Source organism: Corythoichthys intestinalis, chromosome 2 (assembly GCF_030265065.1).
Source record: "Corythoichthys intestinalis isolate RoL2023-P3 chromosome 2, ASM3026506v1, whole genome shotgun sequence".
NCBI lineage: Eukaryota > Metazoa > Chordata > Actinopteri > Syngnathiformes > Syngnathidae > Corythoichthys > Corythoichthys intestinalis.
In genome coordinates, this window is record NC_080396.1 from 59,491,533 (window position 1) to 59,515,561 (window position 24,029).

General features: G+C 40.3%; 2 protein-coding genes across 2 annotated transcripts in view; both read left to right on the forward strand.

The window, feature by feature from the left end:
• The first annotated feature begins 1,923 nt into the window (after positions 1-1,923).
• sall4 (spalt-like transcription factor 4) lies at positions 1,924-11,396 on the forward strand. The gene is made up of 5 exons (XM_057830103.1): positions 1,924-1,940; positions 4,846-4,923; positions 6,655-9,081; positions 9,151-9,455; positions 9,689-11,396. The coding sequence occupies exons 1-5, from the start codon at positions 1,931-1,933 to the stop codon at positions 10,124-10,126; spliced, it is 3,258 nt and encodes a 1,085-aa protein (XP_057686086.1). The 5' UTR covers positions 1,924-1,930; the 3' UTR covers positions 10,127-11,396.
• Positions 11,397-14,187: 2,791 nt separating this feature from the next.
• LOC130910389 (probable phospholipid-transporting ATPase IIA) overlaps positions 14,188-24,029 on the forward strand; it is a 66,273-nt gene continuing 56,431 nt past the window's right edge. The window contains exon 1 of the mRNA XM_057827631.1: positions 14,188-14,405. Within this exon, the coding sequence (XP_057683614.1) occupies positions 14,338-14,405 (68 nt within the window). The 5' untranslated portion in view covers positions 14,188-14,337. The remainder of the gene's footprint in view (positions 14,406-24,029) is intronic.

The window sequence follows — 24,029 nt, forward strand, 5'->3', positions numbered from 1 at the left end:
GGAGCAGGATAATAGTAGAAAAATAAAAAATAAAAAAAAACTATTCTGAAATCCCCTCCTTTCAATTGCTGTCTGGTAAGTTTCTAGGAATGTTTTTTTTTTTTTTTTTTTTTTAAATTTAATTGGGGGAGTATATTTCTACACCCACAAGGTGTGTGTGTTAATGAGAAACAGCAGCATAATTTCAGCATTTGTGTATTTCTGCTTATGGAATGGTGATACTTGTTAGTTTAGTAAATTATTAACCCTGTAAATCCCAAACCATTAAATAGTTGACAAAGAATCCAAATTCTTTGAACTTGGAGACTTTATTGGTTCCTCACAATAAATAGAAATATATCATTATTTTGTTTTTTCTTAAATTTGCATCATTTTTGATACATTTGGTCGCTAAAAATACTTTTTCGTGTTAGATTATCTGTGCAATGTATGTATCTGATTGTATGCATTAAGTTTTTAAGGGGAAAATATCACATTTGTGATATGGAGGGCTGAATAACAATCGATTAAATATGATACTTTTGAGCTTGAGCGCTAAATCATATCTTGTTTAATATTACACAATGATACTCAGTAGAGGCAAAACTGCTAGTAAACAGAAAAAATGTGTAGTTTCATGTGTGTTTGAATAGACATTGGGCAATGGAATTTTACCATGCCATTCTATCATAAATGTAATGAACATGATTTTTGCACAATAATGTTTGTCAATATATTTTATACTATTAAGTTGTATTTCATGTCTATGTTGAATTGCTAATACCACTGACTAGTGTTCTTGTTATCTGTTAGGTCTTGATATTACTCGTTGTTGAGCTTTAGGAATCACACAAAATTCATGAAAGTAGCCAAAATGCCATTTTAAATCTCCTAGGACAGGGGTCGGCAACCCAAAAATGTTGACAAAGCCATATTGGACCAAATAAATATATATATATCTGGAGCCGTAAAAAATTAAAAGGCTTACATAAGCATTATAGTGAAGACGACAAATTCTGTATATACAGTATCTCTATTAGCCTACTATCAAAATGACTCATTTTGCTACAAATACATAAGGAACCTTCATGATTAAATGTTTATTTTCCCTGCAGTGCATCCTATAGAGAATGACGCACCATGTGACAACTCTGTTGTATGATGCCTCCTCAAATTTAACTTCATTACAAAATTCATGAATTTGAATGTTCGTGTCATGTTTGTTCTCCTACAGAAACCATATTAAAACAAAAAAAATACATTTCCCTCCCCCATCGTTTTCCATTTTCAAAAATTTTTGAAAAAGCTCCGGGGAGCCACTATGGCAGGGCTTAAGAGCCGCATGTGGCTCGAGAGCCACAGGATGCTGACCCCAGTCCTAGAACTATGAGGATAACCTGACAAGCAGAAACAAAAACCTCGTGGACATGTCAAAACATCTGTTAAACTTTCCGTTTTCATCACAGAAATATTTTTACTCAATTTTATGTTAAAATTATGCAGATTTTTTGTAGCTTATTAATTATTTTTATGTTAATATTCCCCCGAAAAATAATTGCCTTTTTTAGGTTGGAAATATTAAAGAACAGACCAAGCATATTTGGCATTATAGTGCTTTAAGACATATTTAGCATTCAATTAGAAAATTTGGTTGTCATAAGAATTATAAAAGCCCTAGCAAAAATTGATGCGTTGATTCATCGGCTTGATCGGTACCAGCGCATTTTTGCTACTTTCCTAGTTAACCACTTACCTATAAACGATGTAATTCAATGAAATAGACATGATTTTAACGAAATGATTATTCATTTTTATATGTTGCTAAAAAAATTTAACTCATTGGCTGTCTTTGACAGCGCGAGATGTCCGGCCATTTCAACTGGGAGAGGCTGGCAGCAAAGGATGACTGCGAACCCTACTAATGAAACTGGATCGGATGTCTACGGCATTAATGGTAACCGGTCAGTATTAAATTTAATTTAAAAAATTTAAAAAGAAAAAAAAAACACCAGTCAAGATGGATTGGATATCTATTGCTGTCCAGAAATGAGATCAATTACCCCTTTATGCAGAAATTATGATTATGATATGATTTTTTTTTTTCAACCTCTACAGGGCAGTCAGTTAACTCATTGGTTGCCAATGACAGCGCATGATGTCCTATCCATTTTGACTGAAATGAACATTCATTCGCCCCTCTCAGTCAAAATACACGGCAGCAATGAGTCAAATACTATGAAAATAAAAATTTTGGTTAGAGCGGTCATGTCCAAAGGCTGGTCCGGGGGCCAAATGCGGCCTGTCGCCAAATTTCATCCGGCCCCCAGCCTCCGTCATAAAATCAATAGCGTCTGGCCCGCACACAGACTTAATAAATTGGTCAGCAGTACTGCTACCAGCATATGAAGTAGCTTACACACTAAATGCTGCTCCTCATTTACCAACTAAAAGGCAGCAGCACTCTAAGCAACATTACCCCGTGTGACCCTTTACTTCCAATTTTCTAAAATGGCGACAATCAACAAAAAAAAAAGAAAGTTGACTGCGACGGCTGACGCTTCAAGGATAGGTGGAAATTGGACTATTTCATCACTAAAATATGCAACAACTTTGTCTGCCTCATTTGCAAAGAGACAGTCGCTGTTTTTAAAGAGTTCAATGTGAGGCGATATGACCAAACAAGACACGCTGACATGTACGACAAGATACGCAGCGAGAAACTGAAGCAACTTGAAGCCAGTTTAATTTCACAGCAGCAGTATTTTGGTAGAGCCCGAGTGTCAAGAGAGAACGCCACAGAGGCTAGTTGCGAGATTGCTGAAATTATTGATTAAAAATATAATAAAGCAAATGTGATACACAGAATGGCTTGCTAAAATTTGCTTAAATATATAGTTCTACGTAAAGGATGTCAGCCAAGGTCGGCCCCCCACATTTTTACCACACCAAATCTGGGCCCCTATGCAAAAAGTTTGGACACCCCTGGGTTAGAGTCTTACTTCAGGTTGTAACCAACGTGTATTTGTTTTTATTTATTTTTATTTTAAGTTTTTAATAAGCACTGGATTAATTTATAAATTGTTGTATCATTATAAAAAATAATAATTATTAATAATAAATAATAATAAATTATTAATAATAGTTATTCATATAAATATATATGTTTGTGTGTATCAAGGGCGTAGGTTTGCACAGTGACAGTAGGGACAAAACACTTTTCAGAATGCTGAATTCATCCCCACCAACTTTTAAGCAACCTTATTTGCGTTCTATAATGACTTTATGTCATTGAGATTGTCTTCCCGTATGTTTTAATCGTTGTAATTGACCCCATGTTTAATTAAGTGAATTATTTTTATTATGTGCAGACTTACATGTACCTCTTTTCACTTGCTGAATATGCCAGTCCATTTTTTCCCCTCCTAAACGCTTATTTGATTGGCTGATGACTTGACGTCCCCAACAAACACATCCACACAGACATTAGATATCAGGGATATTAGAAGTTGTTTTTTTTCCCAGCCAGTAGTAGCCACTGTAAGAAATGTAAAAAGACATCAATGTTGTAGAGGTGGGGAACACACCACAAATTTTGCTACTGAAAGTCTGACCTGCATCAGAGTTAGCATAACAATAAACTGTTTGAACTTGCTAACCTGCAAAACGCGAGTAGGAAGCTGCTTAGAGTGAAGCGTCCTCCTGTATATGTTTTCTACTGTTGACGTTAAATTAACTGTGAGAAATGTAGTGAACCGAGGTCTACCTTCTTCTCCCCAATATATATTTTATTTTATTTATGTGGTCTTAAAGCAGCCCACAGGAGCTTTCATTTTTTGTTCAGTTTGGCTGTACTTGTGGACAAAAGCAGTAGTGCTTTACCTGAAGGACAGATCCATTTTTATTTTATTTATTTTTTTGTTATTCCCTGACTAAGAAGTTTTTCAGTTATATTGAATTTCTTTATTTAGACAATGTTGAGTGAGTGGTCTTAAGACAAATGTTGAAAAAAAGTTTTAATTTTTTCAATTCCTGGATCGTTAGGAGATGATTAACACGCTTGTATTTATTTTGTATGTTAACATAATTTAAGTTATGTTCAAATAATGAAATTTAAATTTGCTCTTAAAATCCGGACATTTTTTCTGGAAGTTTTAGATATGTTTCTTTAGTAGTTTTTGGAAAACAAAGGTTAGAATTGAACCGTGTAGGCTGAACCAATACACATGAAAGTATAAATCAATACCGATTTATTTTGCATTGATCATAATGAATGTCCCGTCCCCAGCAAAAAGTGTACATGCAGGTTATACTGTTATATAGTCCCTACCATTGTTGAGACCAAACCTACGCCCTTGGTGTGTATATACTAGTATACTTGCTTTTTTAAATTTTATTTATTTATTTATTTTTACCAACAATAGTCACTTGCTCTATACAGGGTTAAAGTGCATGATAGGGGGGCTTCATTGAGGTATGAAAAATGATTTGGGGTGTTACAGTACATTTGGATTGCTGTACTGTACGTTTTTATTTCCCACGATGCAGGAGCTGGCCAATGAGCTGGGCGTTATTGAGCCGGCCTCCGTGCTGCGGGCCCGGCCACTAGCAAAGTTCTTCCCGCCCCCTTCATCGATGAGGTAGTGGGTTTCCTCATTTGAATAATGTGCGAGCTCTTGGACTGGAGCCAATCAGCTGTCGGAGCCCGGCGATAACTCGCAATGCATTATTGATAATAATAATTACGTTGACATGCGCATTTCTACTTGAGGAGTAGGAAAGCGGTGGTGGGGGGCGACTATTTTTTTAAGCCCAAAAGAATTTGTAGAAGAAGAGGAGGATAATTGTGCGGAACTCTTTTTGGCCCAGATGGTTGCAGCATGTCGAGGCGCAAGCAAGCCAAACCGCAGCACATCAACTCGGACGAACCCGCGTCCACACAAAATGGTGAGTTCGACTACGAAATAATTATTTTAATGTTTCCGCTCGCGCACTTTGACCCGCGTGACGATCCTGGTCAGGGGTTTGGGACGCTGAACGAAACTCGAGTGTACTCAGGTGTGGATTTAAATAAGATGCAACTTTCGATTGAAAGTGTTTTGAGGACACTTCAACTTATTTCATTCCAAATACCTGTTGAGTTTTTTCAAAAATTGGGTGGGGTGGAAAGAGTTGGACGGACATGAAATTTAACATTACAAGCCGGGTCCTCCATAATACAGTAATATAAGACTCTTTTATCAAATAAAAAGTTTGTTAGGGCGATGTGGCTGTCTTGTATCGAATCTGAGCTTGTGAATCTTAAGTCGCATTTTATCTTGATGAATGTATTTAATCAAACTAATTTGATTCAAAATTGCACTTTTTTCTATATGTGCAAACGCTCGCGCGCAAATAATTTAACTTTGATATAAAGGGAACTACTTCCCAGCAATAACAAAAAGAACTGTATGAAGTTAAATAGGACTCTGAGTAAACTGACTCATAGGCAATAAATCCCCCAGTTTAATGCATGACTGTTTCCTTTGGTACGTATGTGAAGGTGGGGGATGGAGCAGTGGCCCTTTTAGTGGAGCCTGTTGGGTGGGAGTGGAGGGGGGGGGCGCTCTTTCTCTCGCTCTCTCCCTCCCCCTACCTCTAATAGTGGAGCGCTCACCCTCTTTTTATGAATGAAAAAACTTGCAAAAGCTTTATTGAGTTCAGTCTAAGTACGGTCTTTTAGACAAGCAAAATATCGAAGGACTATAGAGTTTCTGGCTGACTGGTGGTCTTCCGCCTGCTCGATTTTAGCCATGGGGATGAGGTTAGCTCTTGCGTCGTTTTGTGCGCTTATGTTCGCAGTTTTCCCCTCAGATAAGTATTGTAATGCAACAGTGTGACACCGTTCCAGTACCTCCTGCTGAGCAATTATCAAGTCTAGCAGTTTCTTTGGGCAAATGCAAACAGGTGGCCCGACCTCTTTCTCCCCAAACTCAAAGCATTTGCATTTAACAATTCACCCAGTTGTTGTGAAATGGAGACAAGTTAAAAATGCACATTCCGCCTCTCGATTTAAGTCATCCGGAATAGGCTCCATCACACCCGCAACCCAAGTCAAGATGGCCAGTCCTGATGAAGGGAATGACTGGATGGATAAATTCAATGCCAATCAGTTTTTTTTAATTTGGTCAGCCAGAAGCAAAAGTTTTGAGCCACCACACTCCATTTTAATTGTTCAATGTTTTTTTTTTTTTTTTTTTTTTTTTTTTTAAATAAGCTAAATAGATGGATAGATTTCTTAAAATAGATTTAGGATATATTTTAAACAGCAACGCTCAATCATGATCATGCGCTTTGTTCTGATTCATGTTGTATGTAGTTTGTTGCCCTCTGCTGGCTTTACGGACGAAAGGTTATTTCCAAGTTACTCAGTATCTCATGCAAGTAGATATTGGCCACGCATTTATTTATTTACTGTGTCCAATCGGTATAATGGCTACTCATGTGTGTTTTTTTTAATTTTTTTTTTAAACAATAATATTTGACACTTTGTTATCATTATATTTACAACCTGGTTCAATATATTAGTATAGGATCCCTTTGTTTGTGGGTGGAAAAAATACATTCTTTGAAGGCTTCTGTCTGTATGTTTCAAAGTAACCAATTTAAAATCAATCTTTGCTATTTTCTTCCACCAAGGCATTCTTCGAGATGATGCAGAGCAGGAGGCAAATGCGGAAGTAAAGAGGTTCAGAATGGACCAGACCCGGATCTGCAACAAGTGCTGTGCCGAATTCTTCGATGAAGCCGAATTTCTTGAGCATGAAAATAGCTGCATCAAAAGCCAGAAAGTGCTCATCATGAGAGATGGTGACTGCAGTGAGGTCCCAGAGGAATATTCGCAAGGCTCTCCTGAAGGCGGAGCCAGTGACCATGATGATAGTCGGTCAAGCATCCATTCACTATCTGCTGCGAATGCCGACCAGATGGAAAGAACTGAGGATGAGTCTAACATCCAAAAAGAGGACCAAGAGGATATGTCTGCCAGTTCTGAGACACACTTCCAACATTCCCCTGAGACGCAGGATCCAAACACTTTTGAAGCAATGACTACTGACACTCGAATTTCTGCCTCCCAGACTTCTTCAAATGCAACCACTCTACAGTCGCCAGACGCCCTACAGGTCATCCCCATGATCTTGGAACAGTTGGTGTGCCTCCAGCAACAGCAGCTCCAGCAAATACAGATTACAGAACAGATAAGAATCCAAGTGGCAATGATGACTCCACAGGGTCTACGATCATCAATGGCGGCATCAATGGACCCCCTGAAAGCCCTTGGCGCCCATCTCTCCCAGCAGCTGTCTGCTGCAGCAGCCTTGATTGGAAAAAGGTCTGGTAGTCAGAACCTATCAATGGAGGCGGTAAAGCAAGGTAAACCATCGCTACCCACTGGCATCCCAAACACTGTGCCTGCAGGACTGAGTGCAATGAGCTCTAAAATGGATGTTTTGAAGGGCATTCCGGATATCACCGGCCGTTTACCAACACTACTACCAGAGTCACCGGGCATTGTAGGTTTCCCGGGCACCTTCAGCGGTATCCAAGCAGGGACTGAATCGAAAAAAATAAAGGGAAAGTTGCTGAGTCTTCCAGTAGAGTCAAAGAATGGAGACTCGCTATACAAGCACAAGTGCAAATACTGTGGCAAGACCTTCGGCAATGATAGTGCTCTCCAGATTCATCTGCGCTCACACACTGGTGAGAGGCCCTTCAAATGCAACATCTGCGGTAACCGCTTCACGACCAAAGGAAACCTCAAAGTGCATTTCCAAAGGCACAAAGACAAGTACCCCAACATCACCATGAACCCTCATCCTGTGCCTGAACACCTTGACAGTATTCCCACCAGCAGCGGTATACCCTTTGGCATGTCTGTGCCCATTGAAGAGTCAAACGAAATTAAATCAATACTTAGTCATCCTGCTCCGGGGTTCCATTCTTCATCAGTCTCTGGATTCAAGACATTTGACGGCTTTGGTGGCGACCAGTTTTCCCAAAGACCCTCGCCATCAACGAGCGATAGCTCCCCATCTATTTCCTCAAATGCCTTTGGTCAAGAGACCAGTATGGATCCGACCCAGAGGGATGCTAAAGAGCTCCTGGGAACACTGCATCACATGAATGGTAATGGCATGTCTGGAGAGCAAAGCTCTGGAACTGCAAAGCTTCAGCAGATGGTGGACGGCTTGGAAAAAAAGACAAACGACCCCAATGAGTGCGTCATCTGCCACAGAATTCTTAGCTGCCAGAGCTCGTTGAAGATGCATTACCGCACACACACCGGGGAGAGGCCATACAAATGTAAGATCTGCGGTCGCGCTTTTTCTACCAAAGGCAATCTGAAGGCCCATTATGGGGTACACAGGGCCAACACGCCTCTTAAAATGCAGCACTCTTGTCCCATCTGTCAAAAGAAATTCACCAATGCTGTGGTTCTGCAGCAGCACATTCGCATGCACATGGGCGGGCAAATCCCTAACACTCCAGTGGCTGAAAGTCACTTTGAGGCGGGCGAGTCAATGGAGTCTTCGCCACCGGCGGAGAAGTCTGTTGACCTTAATGGTTTTGAAGCAAACATAGAAGATCGAGAACCCGAAGTGAATTCTCAAAAGCCGAACGAGAACTCTGATTCTCTCCCATCTGCCACAGATGAACAGGAGCATGCTGGCCCATCAATGTTTTCTAGCCTTGATGTTTTGAAGAATCTCACCTCTGCTCTTGCACTAAAACGACAGAGTAGCACTCCGTCAGAGTGTGAGGGAATACCCAAAGAATCCCCATCTGCCTCCAGAGAGCAGGAATATCAGAACGGCTGCAGTCCAGGTGCTTCTGACTCTGCCATGTCATTTCATTCCACTTCTCCTGTGAACAATACAAGTAGTCTCAAGTCTCCAGAGTGTGCTGTCGAAGAGTTTCCTCTGATGGGATCCAAAACAGACCTTGATGGATTGACTCAAGATGGAATAGAATCAAGTGGGGCCCTTGACCTGACAGCTTCGAGCAGCTTTACTCCAAAAGCCATCAAAGAAGAGCCTGCTGTGCCATTCACACCTGTGGAATACGGTGAGTTAGCCAATCTTGGGGGTGTTGGAGTTGTTTTGATCGCATCTAATTTCCTTTTTGTGTCAACAGCTCCAAGCAACATGTCTTTCATGAGGATCCCTTCTAGTCTGGCTGGCCTGGAGTTGAAGATCCCTCAAGAGAACCCAATGGGCACCCACAGTCTGTTCACCTCTCAAATGCCCCCGGGCGGACCCGTACATCTGCAAGTCCCCACGGCACCGCGTCGGTCTTCCAAACAGCATGTTTGTAATGTCTGCGGAAAGAATTTCTCTTCTGCCAGCGCCTTACAGATTCACGAGCGCACTCACACTGGGGAGAAGCCTTTTGCCTGTAACATCTGTGGCAGGGCATTCACAACCAAGGGAAATCTAAAGGTATGTTTTTGCATACTGCAAGTATTATTACTGCTGACTTTTCAATGCTAAATGCCACTCTCCACTGACAACTTTGTATTTCTACTTGACAAACATATACTATTACAATAAAGATACAAAATTGTCATTAAGATGTGGGTTTTGAGTGAATTCTGACTGAAAACTAAATAGTCAATGAAACTGTTCTCCAATACTTACATATAGATGCATTTATACATTTATTTTCCATTTAGGTACATATTGGTACCCATATGTGGAACAACTCCTCAAGACGTGGTCAGCGTCTATCCTTGGATAATCCCATGGCTCTTATGGCAATGAACTCTGAGCCGAAGATGTTACCAGAAATGATGCAAACCCCCAAAGAACTTGCTGCTCCACCTATGAACTTTGACCCATCTATGTGGAACCAGTACACCACCGCCTATAGTGGTGGCCTGACCATGAAGACGAATGAGATCTCTGTCATCCAGGGGGGAGGCATCCCCCTCCCTGGGAGCCCTGCTGGCGGCGCCCCGTTGATTGGATCTACTGGAGGCCACATGAAGATGGACGCATCCCACTCTGGCTTGCCTTCCTCTATGGTCGAAATTGAAAAAAATAGCTCTGACAGTGTACCAAAATCCCAGTTCCCACATTTCATGGAGGAGGGGAAAATTGCAGTCAATTAATCATTGGGCCATCACTTGAACTCTAAATCCTGAATGTCTTCTCGCAAATGAGGTACAATCATTAAACATGGGTATTTCCCCTGTAATCTTGTCATGTCACACATTCAGCTGATTCTATAGTGTTGCTTTTTAGTTGACTACTGTAGTTGTATTTTATTTTATATAAATATATATACGGGTATGTTTTTTTCTGTGACACTTAACATGCTGTCTATCCAAAAGTTTGAATGTATAACTTTACTTGAAATGCAGCTGTAATTCCAACTGTCTCCTTTTTATACCTTTTTGAAGGATTTGGACTGTAATGCTTGACTTTTAAGGTCCGTGTCTCAGCGCTCAGAATGTTGGCGTAGTTAACCGTATTGTTCCACAATGACTACTTTCCCTCTGATTGTGTGCCATCAATTTTGACATTGTACGTTTTCGTAGTGTAGTATTTGAAGTGTCCTGCCTGTTGCATACATATGAATTTTGAAGATCTAAGTATTGAAAAGGATTAATGAATGGTTCTACTTGCCAAGTGCCTAACTTGAATTGTTTGTGTCACTGTTGTCTTTCAGTGCACCAGAGGGTTATTATAAAGGCTCTGGTGGAATTATTTGTACCATGTAGCATTGGTTGTGTATCAGATTTACATCCAGAACTCTGTCTGCTGTTTGTTTTCACTTGTAAAGCAGTGTCATATTTAGTTGGCTGAGCTCCAAATGCAGAATATTGTCAAGCCTGCACTTTATTTGAGGTTTATATGGTTACACGTGTTGTTGCATCTCAGTCTCCTTGCATAATGGCATCTCTCTGAGACAAAGGACAAATTTACAATTGTGTCTAAGAGGGTTTATACTGCTCAGATTTAATGGTCTTCAATTTGTAGCATTCTTAATTTATTTATAATAGACAAGGCTTGAGTTATGGGGGTAAATTCTACCTCAGTTAGATTTTAGGTCTCCATCCCTCCCTCCTTCAAATGAATACTCCCTCCCCATACATTCGTGAGCCCAGATGTTTTATTTTCCATTCTCAATCTGCTGTGTTGAACTCCAATGAATGTATAACGGGACACTTTACACAAGTCAGAATGCCCAGAGTACCTTTGAAGGCCCCTGCTGTACATTCCGTATCTATTATGCATTTGCCAAGTTGTGCCTTTTTTGTCAGAAAACGATGTCAAAAATGCTTTCGATGATGTCTCTACAATTCAATGTTGAGCCGGTGTGGCTTGTTTACATCGTACATTGTTTTTTTGATCCCAAATGTTCCCTTCAACTGTATTTGCTGGTTTTGAAAAATAAAATCTTCACTTTTTTTCATATATTGCAATTACATTTATAAATAGAAGTTGCCGTAGTGGTATAGGTTAAGAGGCAAAAAGATGGGTCAATTTGACCTCTAACACCAAATATCTTAATATAAAATAACCCCACTAATAATTTCACTGTAAAATATGTGTTAAAACTTTTCATTAATAAAAATTAAACTATTTAAAATAGGAAAAAATAAGGTCAATTTGACCTCCGTGAGTAAACATCCAAATGAAAAAACAGCACAGATAGCATTTTTACTTTAAAAGATGTGTTCAAATTTATAATGGGTAAGTTTGACACGTCGACGTAACACAAGGGTTAAAAAAAAAAAAGATTTTAAAATATTTAGATTTTTATGCATTAATTCATTGACTGCCAATGGCTGTGAAACATGACAAACCAATGCCAGCCTTCTGAGTTGAACTGGATTTGATTTCTATACTATGGGGGCCAGATCAGTCTCATAAGGAACACACACACTTTCAAGGCTTTCAAGCGATAAAATAGTCTGAGGTATAAGGAAATTGGATATATAGTTGCACAGTAAAACAAACATTGCAGAACAAAGAAAATATTCACTGATACTGTATTTTCATAATTTGCGGCGGGCCAGTAAAACCTGGGCAGTGGGCTACAGTTGGCAGCCGGTCATAGTTTGGACACTTCTTAAGTCAGAGGTGATGTGTTTTACTTGTTGACGTAGCCCTAGGGGTAGCATTCAAACGGATCTGTTATACTTTAGAGACAAACAAATGTATATACTTTTTTTTTTTTAATCCGCATATGATTAAGCCTAGGTCATTTAATGAAGTCGCAACTGACATGCAGTGTGAAAGTATGCTTGTAATGGTGTTAATGTGAAGCTCAAGGGTTGATGCCATAAATGAAGGGATGAAGTTGATGATTTAAATAGTTACCTTCTGCCATGGCGGCCCCCTGGGGGGGGGGGGGGGGGTTGATGGTGTTGTGGCCATACTTGTGCTTGAGAGCATAAAGGAGGCCCAGGTGGGCAAGGGGAAGGGCGGAAATCTAATGCTGTGTTTAGGCAGGCATACATATCACAGCTGACATCAAACTCGCTAATACAGTTCGGACATGTTGCGTTTAGTGCCTCAATGTAGCAATAACACAGTAAAAGCAGCGGGCACCATGCTCGGTGGGCCCTGGTCATACTCATCGCCAATGGTGTAGGTATGCATAGGGACGGTAGGGACATAACACTACCAACTTTCTTGGATGCTCAGATTGTCCCCACCAATTTTTAAGCAACCCAATTTGTATTATATAATAAGTGAAGTTATATAAGTAATTTAGATTGTCTTCCCATATGCTGTAAGGATATAAATGACACTACCATAATTAAGTCAATTATTTTCATTATGTTCCGACTTACATTTACCCATTTTCACTTGCTGAATGTCCCAGTCCATATTTTACCCTGAAAAGCACGTTGGATTGCCTAATGACTTATACAACTTGTCAACAACATTCCGCATCCTCCGAAAAGTAGTGATATTAGAGGGGGGTTTTTTGGCCAGCACCAGCCATTGTGAGTAATGTAAAAAGACGTCATTGTTGTGCAGGTGGGAAACACACCACAAATTTTGCTACTGAAAATCCAACTTGCATCAGAGTTAGCATAACATTAACATCTGTGAATTTGCTAACCTGCTAAACTCGAGTAGGATGCTGCTTAGCGAGAAGTGTCCTCCTGTACGTGTTCTCTACTGTTAACGTTAATTAAACTGCGAGAAATATAGTGAACTGAGGCTTACTCCCTTCTCCCCAATTTTATTCTTTATTTTATTTATGTGGTCTTAAAGCAGCCCAAAGGGGGCTTTCATTTTTTTGTTGAGTTTGAATGTGCTTGTAGATAAAAGCAGTAGTGTTTTTACTGATTGAAGGTTGCATTTATATTTATTTTTGTTATTCCCTGACTAAGAAGTTTTTTTCAGATGTATTTAATTTTATTTAGAGAGATAATGTTGAGTGGTCTTAAGACAAATGTTTGGGTTTTTTTGCATTCCTGGATAGGTGAGAGTAGTCTCTCTTGGGGGATAGGTTAGGTTAGGTTAGGTTAGGTTAGGTTAGGTTAGGTTAGGTTAGGTTAGGTTAGGTTAGAATAGAATAGAATAGAATAGAATAGAATAGAATAGAATAGAATAGAATAGAATAGAATAGACCACCTTTATTGTCATTACACAAAGTGTCATGAGATTCAAAGCTGCCCCATGGAGAGCACACACACTTACACAAAGAATGGAAATATAAATGAGTTTATTATTAACAACTTTGTATTCTTTGTGTATGTTAATATAATTTAAGTTATGTTTAAAATATGGGTCTTTAAATTTGCTAATAAAATCCAGACATTTATTCAGGACGTTTTCAAAATGTTTCTTTATTGGTTTTTGAAAACAACGGTTTGAATCAAACGGTGTATCTGCAACAAGGTACATATGAAAGTTAGTATAAATCAAGATTTATTTTATATTGATTATTTACCCTATCAATTAATTAGGTTCATATTCGTGAGAAATTTAGCCATGACCCCTGTTCGCCCAATCTGTTTGGTCTTTTTAATGTCCCGTCCCCAGCAAAAGAAAAAAAAAAATCATTCTAATAGGTACTTCTGCCAATGACGTTCAAAGAGATGTTCATCTACAGTATATGGGGGTTAAAGATTCAGAATAAAGTTCCAGCTCCGGATATAATCTAACCAAAAAAAGGATATACCCCCCCCCACCCCCCCCACCACCACCACCACCACCACCCTCTTCTCTCCCCAAGTGTGTCCCACTCGGCTCGCTGTCAACGGCTGAGTGCGAAGTGAGAGTCAGGCAGCCTCCGCCCAGAACCTCCCTAAGCCCCAAGCCAAGCTGCGACCCGCCGCGACTTCGCTCCGGCGGAATGACCGACAATATCCCCCTGCAACCAGTCAGGCGACCAAAGAGAAACAACAGCAAACACAGGCATGGGTAAGGCTTGTTTAAATGACACGTCTATTCGCAGGGAGCCTGGTCGCTTTAGGCTTTCGGCCATCTATCTACATTCATAACAATCGGCGGCTTTGTGTCGCTGAATTCAATGGCCAGAGAGGACATACAGGCACCACCAAGCTCAATGATTTGGCGGTTTACTTTTTACATTGCTTTTATGGTCAGGTGTTGTTCGAGCTGGGCTCTTTAGTAGCTAGCTTTACCTTTAGCTTACATCCTTGTTCCGGGGACAGTGTGCAGCAAGTGCACTTGACAACGTCATTATTTGCCTATTCGAATTCATGTCGCAGTAAACCGCAGGCCCCGAGCAGTGTTTTTCATTTAAAACAAAACGTCTGATTTTAAAAGTGAATCTCTCTTACCAAACTAATAACGAAGGCAGGCATCGTGGTGAATGATGGAGAGGCTGTTTATAATGTCGTTCTTAATCTTATCGCCGTGATAGCCTCCAACGCAGCAGCCTATTGAGCATATATACAGTGGCCTAGCACCAACAGACATGCAATTATGAATAAAAATAAATCAATCTCGTGGTCATTATTTTCTATTTCATTTAATCCCACCTGATACTTTTAAACAGTAGCTTGTAACTAGGGATGTCCCGATCACATACATAGCCTACTGTATATTGCGTGTGTGATGTGCTCAGCAGCCTAGGTCCCCGAGCCGATCTGGCTCCAACACATCTGGTACTTTCACCGGAGTGCTACAGTGCTGGCTTATACACACGTCAACAAACATCCAACCATCCATTTTCTGTACCACTTGTCCTCACAAAGGTCACGGGGGGTGCGGGATCCTCACCCTGCTAACTGTGGGCAGGAGGCAGGGTACATACTGCTCTGATTGGCAGCCAGTCACAAGGCTTAAATAGACAAACAGGCATACCAAATCTGTCTAGGTTACACACAATTTAAAAGTGTCTACTCAACCTACTACGCACATTTTTGGGATGTCAAGTGGGGTGGGGGTGCCAGAGTAGGGTTAAGCCTGAGTTATACTCCCGCGTTGCGGTGACGGCGCAGCGACTACCGCGTCATTCGACATTCGATAGTTCTGCGGTGAGGGAACGCGTTGCTCTGTATTTCACCGCCAAGCCACTAGAGGGGTGTGGCGTTATGTTTGTACGGTTTTGGGGCATGCTTGTTGACTTCCGCTAGTCGGAGAAAAAATAAACAATGCAAGATGGAACTCTTGAAAGTAAATATTCTGCTCATCAACACTGAATAAATATTGGACATACAAATGTTGAGGGGCAGGCGACGCAGAAGAGTGTTTCGAGGCAGTCTGGCCGACTTTTGATGCCGCACAGAGAGTTTTAGACTCGGGTGGAGAGAGCTAGCTGTGGCGGCTAGCTTCAAACTGGCGTCGAGCACTGTGTTCAAGGTCTGCAAAGCCCTCCAGCCAGATTTGTTTGCCGTGTCCTACAACCAGCCAGTGGGAAGCCATAGCAGATTTCTGGCGTCTATGGAACTTCCCAAACTGCGTTGGGAGCCTTGATTTTAACGTTATCATAAAAAGCACCGAGGCACTCTCAATCAGTGATGATGTATCGTGTGTGAACTGTCTGTTATTGAAAATTAAAGATCAAAACAACTCTTTTGACACCAAATCTGTGCTTTATTCTTCATATACTTGAAGTGTGACACGTAAATAAGTCACAGACTCACAGCAAACATATGTACACAATAAATGATGAAGTGCACCAACCAAAAATACGACATAAAGTGATAAAAAGTTGGCAGTTTTTGGTCGACTGGGTCACCGCTTCGTGTGGCCACTCGATTCCGAAAACACACGTCTCGGTGGTTCTTCCATTTTTTTTTTTTTTTTCAATCGCCGACCTTGCCATTTGGCAATCACAATAATGTCTTGACGAGACTTGCTCTTCGATGATACTCCCGTCGGCTTGGTCTATTTTTGCGTGTAGAAAATAATGTTTGATTCTATTCTACAATGGCGGTGATTTCGCGCTAAACTGGAAACAACAGTCTGAGCGGACCAATCACAGTCCATTTCTGCCACGTCATACGCGTCTACGCGACGCGAAGGTTAGAAAATTCGAGAGGCGCGCGTCAGGCTATGGCGCAGGGTTGTAACTCGGGTCTTCCTTGACGGCGCAGGTCTGATGCGGAAGTATAACTGGGCCTTTAGGGTTTAGCCTGAGAAAACTCCTGCAAGCATGTGTGTGATATACGGACGTGCTAACCAATAGACCACCATGCCACTCAATTCAACAATCAATTGCAGGGAATTTACACCTTTCACAGTTTGTGGTCCATAATACAGTGATTGGCTGTTAAGCAGTTCAGGGAGTACCCTGCGCCCCCCTGCCATAGTCAGTTGGGATCCAGCTCCCACACAACACTCATGTGGATAGGCGCAGTGGATAATGAATGAGTGATCCATTATACCAAAAGATCCAGAGAAGGTGGACAAATCACTTTACTTACGCAGCAAGGCAACGACAAATGTCCTTGGTCTTGAATCCTGTTTGTAGGCAGTTCTGAATTAAAAGAAACAACATTTTCATGTCAAGGATATAGCCACATAGCTCAGAAACGGTGCAGAGAACTATTGTCACGTAGCACAGTGTTCTTCCCCAGATTTACAGATGGAAGTTAAAACTATGTGCAAAACAATATCGCTACAACATCCAAAAATGCGTACGGACTAAGGGCGGCAAGCTTGATGCGTGATTTAGCGAGGAATCACTGTATTCGTTTAAAAAAAAGATTTGGTAACAATTATGTGTGTTTCAAAAATAATTCACCACTTTACTGTAGTCACAAATCGTGATATCACATTAGCAAAACTAACAGAAGCGGGACGTAAGCGCAAACGCCAAGTGCACCAAACACAGATTTCTCTCTGCATAAATAAACATTTATTACTCCTACAGTGCTAGCTAGTTATTTAAAACAAACACTTAAATCACTTTCAATTGCTCACTTATGAAACTCGTCCCATCTTCTATGATTTTTGGGAGCGATATGGCGCTGATCTGGTTGGTTCTTGCTCCATTTCTCCGAGAATCTTGACTAGCTGGTCATTTGCAAAAAATATTTATTTTGTGGTAAGAATAAAACATCCACGTACTAGTGTGTCATGCGGTTTGGCATGACATTTAGCGACGACTGGACCATACCAGTGTTGTTTTTGGCAGCCCTTTTAACTTTAGTCTTTTGGACAGAAAAACTTATTAGTCTTAATCATATTTTAGCAATTTATAAAAATTTGTTCGTCTTCGTCTAATTTTTAGTCAACGCAAACTCAGACAGATGTCGTCTAGTTTTGTCGACAATTACTCAAAATGTTTCTTTTGTAATCTTCAAACGATTTACGAATAAATACATAAATAAAAGGTTTCCGACAATGTCGAATGAAACATTGACAGACAAACAAATTATTGTAGAGTCTACAAGGACATCACCATCTTTGTGATGATAATAAACACTCAGCAGAAAAACTGTACTTTATTTTCTATTGATTAAACACCTGGACGCCACAAACTGTTTGTCAAAAGTTTTCCAAGAGTTTAAGACAACACTCACCAAGCTAATGCTAATGTGAGTGCATTGCTAACACTACAGATTACATTTAGTGAGCGATGATCACTCAGTACTACAGTCGGGCACCGTTTGAAATTGAACAATTCCGAGTCCTATTCCGGTTCCATGTTTCGATTCCAGTTCCGAGCGATTCTCGATTCCGATTCTTATAAGAGGCAGGGTTGAAAAAACATTTATAGTTTAAAAATGTATTACTGTAATTTCCTGAATATAATGCCCACTTTTTTCCCCCAAAATCAACTTGTAAAATCATGGTGCGCATTATAAACGGGTACAGGGACGGAGACAAAAATATAAATATATTATAGATATATACATATATATATATATATATATATATATATATATATATATATATATATGAAGACCGATTTTTTTTAATTGACACGGCCATGTTGTGTTGAAGAAACGTTTGCGGCGATCCATTGCCGACCATTACGGTACGTGACGTCACCATTTTGTTTCGGTCGTGGCGAGCTAGGGAAGGAGTCGGAGGTGGAGTATCAAACAACGGAGCTAATCCGCGTTGCTTTATTGACATCTAGGCTGCAACAAAATACGGTAGCAATGTCTGTCTCACATGCAACCCGCAGAATATAACTATCTTTCCGGCTGTTCCCTCAACAAAATACCATTTCTGTGTAGATTTGGCTATATGTTTAGGGTCATTGTCTTGCTGAAAGACCCAGTGACGACCCATCTTCAGCTTTCGGGCAGAGGGCAACAGATTTTGATTTAAAATGTCCTTGTATTTCAAAGCATTCATGATGCCATGCACCCTAACAAGGTTCCCAGGGCCTTTGGAAGTGAAACAGCCCCACAGCATCACTGACCCACCCCATACTTCACAGTGGGTATGAGGTGCTTTTCAGCATGCACATCTTTCTTGGCACACCAGACCCACTTAGAGTGTTTGTTGCCAAAAAGCTCAATCTTGATCTCATCTGACCAAAGCACACGGTCCCAGTTAAAGCCCCAATACCGCTTGGCGAACTCCAGAGATTTGCGTTTATGATTGTGAGTGAGGAAAGGTGTTCTCCGTGCATGCCTCCCAAACAGCTTGTTGGCATGTAGACAGCACCTCATACCCACTGTGAAGTTTGGGGGTGGGTCAGTGATGCTGTGAAGCTGTTTCGCTTCTAAAGGCCCTGGGAACCTTGCTAGGGTGCATGGCATCATGAATACTTAGAAATACCAGGACATTTTAAATAAAAATCTGTTGCCCTCTGCCCGAAAGCTGAAGATGGGTCGTCACTGGGTCTTTCAGCAAGACAATGACCCTAAACATATGGCCAAATCTACACAGAAATGGTTCACCAGACACAAAATCAAGCTCCTCCCATGGCCATCTCAGTCCCCAGACCTCAACCCCATTGAAAACCTGTGGGGTAAGCTGAAGAGGAGAGTACAGAGGAGAGGACCCAGGTCTCTGGATGATTTAGAGAGATTCTGCAAAGAGGAATGGCTGAAGATCCCTCTTTCTGTCTTTTCCCATCTTGTGAAACGTTATAGGAGATTAGGTGCTGTTTTGTAGGCAAAAGGGGGTTGTACAAAGTATTAAAACCAGGGGTGCAAATAATTGTGACACACATTATTTGATGTCAAATAATTATTTCTTCATGTGGGATTTTTTCCCCACTGAATAAATGCACTTGTATTGAAGGTTGGATTTTTCTTTTTTTCCATTAAGGTCCCATATTGTTTAGAAAAAAAAATATTAGAAGCTAAAAAACACATAATTATTATAAATCCAATAATTATGGAGGGCACTGTATTGTCAGTTTACGGTAATGTTGTAAACTACCAATGTGCTATACTTGTGCTGTGTTTCACAAGTCAGTAAAATGACATTTCTCCATCTTTACACGAGCTCTGTTTTCTTGTATTCTTCTATTTATTGGTGCTAAAATTAGGGTGCGCGTTATACACGGGTACAATAATTTCCCCTAGATTTTACAATTAAATTTGGGGTGCGCGTTATACACGAGTGCACCTTATATTCGGGAAATTACGGTAGTTTATTTTGTCTTAACTTCTCGATTTTTTTTTTATATATGAATTTAAAATGTATTATTATTGTTATTATTTTATTTTATATTATGTTTAATTTTATTTACTATTAGTACGATTAATTTGAAATTTATGAATTATATGAACTTCTTACAGGGCTGTTTTTAACATGTATATAAATATCAATCTTTGAACTTGAATGTGGTGGAAGTTTCTTTCCACAGGAGTGCAAGATGTTTGTTTTTCAAAAGATCACAGAGAAAACATTTACTCATATTCTTTTGCCATACATGTACCTTAGGTGGGAGCTACGACGAAGCATTAGTATAAATTCTTCTATTGATTATAATTTAATGTAAATTATGCAAAATAATAAGGTTTCCCTGTTTGTAAAAACAGATTCTGTTGTGTTTACAGATACATGCAATGTTTATGTTGTGACAATACGAGTTAGGCTTGTGAGTGTCGCTGTAGGAGTGTACGTATAATGCGCAGAAGAAGAGATGAGAGCGTTTGGCAAGGATGCTGTGTGATGTGCTGCTATGTTTTCACTGCTACGAGTTAATTAAAAAAGTGATCAAATGCTTAATATGGCTGCATCTTTCTAAATAAGCAACAAAACAGATTCTAAAACCAAAATCCATTAATATTATTGATTTTAACGGAGGTATATACTGCTTTAAAATGGCAGCTGTTTACTAACGCTAGCGAGTCTGTTACTTCGCATCTAGTTCTCTTTGCACGATCTAACGCCGCCAAATCTGACATTTCACATGTAGTTCTATATACATGATATTGACCATAGCCCGATGAGATGACAATCCGATGCCGATCAGAGAAGACAATCGACAACTCCGCCGCCGTGTGACATAATCTGGGTGTAGTTTTGAGTGATTTTTCACTTCGAAAGGCGAGATTAAGACTTTGAAATGCCGCTCGGTTTGGGTTAACATGTCGGCTAGCTGTCACGCCTCCTGGTTTGTTTACACTCTCCGAAGCCGGGCAGGGAAATGACAAAAGCTAGACTAACCCCGGTGGCATAAAATATCGTTCGGGAGGTGCAAGAAGTCGACAGTTTTGACCATTATGGAGTAATTTTGCCATGTCGTACTGAATAAATGCATTTAATATTTCATATTCCATTTAGCACAAGACTGTTATTTGTCATGACCATACCATTTATTTAGCAATTGGGGAAAAATACTTAGATAAAAAGAATATCCTGTAAAAATATTGGAGTAGAGAGATTGAAACAATGACATTTTCCTGGTTCTGAATAATTCCCTCTCAACGGGCTGGATTCTAAATCAGATGAAATCGTGACCCTACCAACGTCATCCTCCAGCTGGGAACGCTAGTGCGCTATAATGGCAGATTAAAAGACTAATTTCTCGTCATTTGCGCTTTGCCAAATTGTTTATTTTTTTATTTTTTTCAAACCCTGTCCTGTTCAGCTGTTTTCATACGGAGAATGGAAGTCTAAGTGCCCGGTTGGTCTGAACATTTTAAATGTTTCACATTAAGAGTATGACATACTCCCATTGTGATCTTTCAACATACCTCATTTATTATGACAAAGCAGCGAACAGGAAGGGGTTATGGGGGAACAGAAAAAAAGGAACACGAGAAGAAAGAAAAGAAACACAAATAACAACAAAAAATACACTATACTAACTACTAATATGTTGGTGCTATCGTCAGCTAGATGTATTTCCAGTTGACACCATGTGGGGGGCCTCTTGACCAGGGAAAGAGGGGGACGGGGGTGGGGGAGTCTATAAGCTAAGTGATTGAAAGGGGTAGAGTGTACACAAATCAGCTCTGTGATCTAGAACCCAGTAATCGTGTGAATTGCTTGTGAGAGTAAGCCCGTTGGCGACCGAAGCTACATCGCCCCATCGCCAATCACGGGAACCCCCCACCCGAGCGCGCCGTATCACATCCCACCAAGCGCGCAACAGCCACGCAGACGAGCGGAGACTGCACACGGACACCAACCCAAGGCCTACAGCCTCCACCCGCAGCCCAGGAAAGCCCCCCCCCCCCCCCCCCCCCCCCCCCCCCCCGGGATCCAGGGTGGTCCCCTGGGCCACCCGCGCACCCATTAACCGTCCTTCAGGCATGGCAAGAGGGGTTGCACCACCAACCACACGAAGTACATTGGGGTCTGATGTGTGTGGTGTGTTAAAATACGTGCAGGGATGGCGGGGCCTGCCGTGAGGAGGTAACCGTGACACCCCCCCTCAAAATATGATTATAATTCACATAATAATGCTCTTTAAGACTTTTTTTATCCTGTCATAGGCACTTTAAAGGCTAAAGGAACATGGCATATCTAGCCAAGGAGGGATGTCGCATGTGTGATACGACCAAACACTGCCACGATACAGTGGGATACGATGGGTTTTCCCATTGGCAGTGTATCAAATACTTGTTCTCCCCACTGTACGTGCTAACTACACATGAGATAAGAACATTATGAACTCATGATGGGAACTGGTGAATTTTCATCTCGTTCTTGTCTCGTCATTTGTATCTTTGTTTTACACATTAGACACATTTTTAGCTCGTCATTGTCACGGAAAAATTGTTCGTCGACGAAATATTTTCGTTATCGTCATCGTTGACAAAAAAAAAAACAACACTGGACCATACTAATTGACTTCTGTTTTTTGGTCTTTTTTTTTTTTAAAGTTATATTTGATGTCGAGTTGATGCTAAATTTATCTTCAAGCAGCATGAAAAAGTCTTTAACACTAGAATGCCCAGCAGAAGCCGATTTGGCCTTTCCCAAGGCAAATCCTCATGATCCAGAATTCGCTGGGACTTGCTGGGACTTCTAGTGTTAAAAGTCTAGCTTTTCACTTGCCTTGAGCTGTAAGAATGACAAATCTGAAAATTTTGGTCAAATTCCACAATCCAAATTGTAACTCAAAGTAGTTATTAATTAAACATCAGGTCACTGAGTTCATTGGAGTGGAATGTTGGCCTGGATTGAACTTTAGGAGTGGTCACCCATTTCCTGATGAAAGAGCATTTTTTTCCCGATTTATGGACATGCGGTTTAACCATCTGCGTGGTTTACGTTTGTGGCAATACATTAACTCAAGCTGTGATGGTGAATTCATTGGGAGCAGGTGCGTTAAACTACATAGAATGCACGCCAATGCAAGTACAAAATCTTTATAATAATGTCATGAAACAAAAGAATTCATAGCTAATCCATGATAAAATTTCAGATGATTTGTATAATTTAAACTTTTATGTTATGATTATGACTGTATTTAGCGTCTCTAAGAGAAATACATAGGTGCCTGACATGATTTACAGGCTCACAATGTTTTTTGAGATGGGAGCAGCCATTTGGAAACATGAACCAGCAGTAGTTCACTGAGCAACATGCTCACGGTGCACTGCCTTACAGTGGCAGTAAAAGTGCATAGCTTAAAAGGTGTAAAGGAAGAATTTTAACAGTTGTAAAAAAAACTTGGGGAAAGTCATGGAGATTGAAACTGGATTTTCCACATCTCTGAAAAGTTGAAAAATTGAAAGTTGTTGAATGCTTTGGGAAAAATGTGTAGATAACAAGATAACGTTTTATAGTATTAAGCAAACGTAGAAATGTGAGCATTTACTTTACACCCTTGGTCAAACGTTTTGCACTTTGAGACACCATTCCATAAGATGAGAAAATGTTTCAAAACATTGGACAGCTGGTGTATACTGTGCTTCAGGCAAATAAAACATTATATATATTTCCATTGAATTGGTTACCCATAAAGGCTCAATAAAATTGTACCTTAGTGTTGGGGGGAAATAACTTTTCTTAAAGATTAAATGCAAGTACACTTCCTTTAATTTTTGTGAGCAGTAGCCTAAATACTGCACTGCAACACTTTGTTCCTTTTATTTTTGTGAGCTGTATATATTGTACATTAAAATTCAGTGCAACTAAACTGTTCTTTATCAGTGTACTTTACCTTGTTAGATTAGAAAAGTTTTAAGGCAGTTTTATTATTTA

What these genes read in the sequence shown, in the direction of transcription:
- sall4 (XM_057830103.1), top strand. An exon ending in ACCCGCGTCCACACAAAATG is followed by an intron (nt 4,924 to 6,654) that starts GTGAGTTCGACT and finishes TCTTCCACCAAG; the next exon opens with GCATTCTTCGAGATGATGCA. An exon ending in ATTCACACCTGTGGAATACG is followed by an intron (nt 9,082 to 9,150) that starts GTGAGTTAGCCA and finishes TTGTGTCAACAG; the next exon opens with CTCCAAGCAACATGTCTTTC.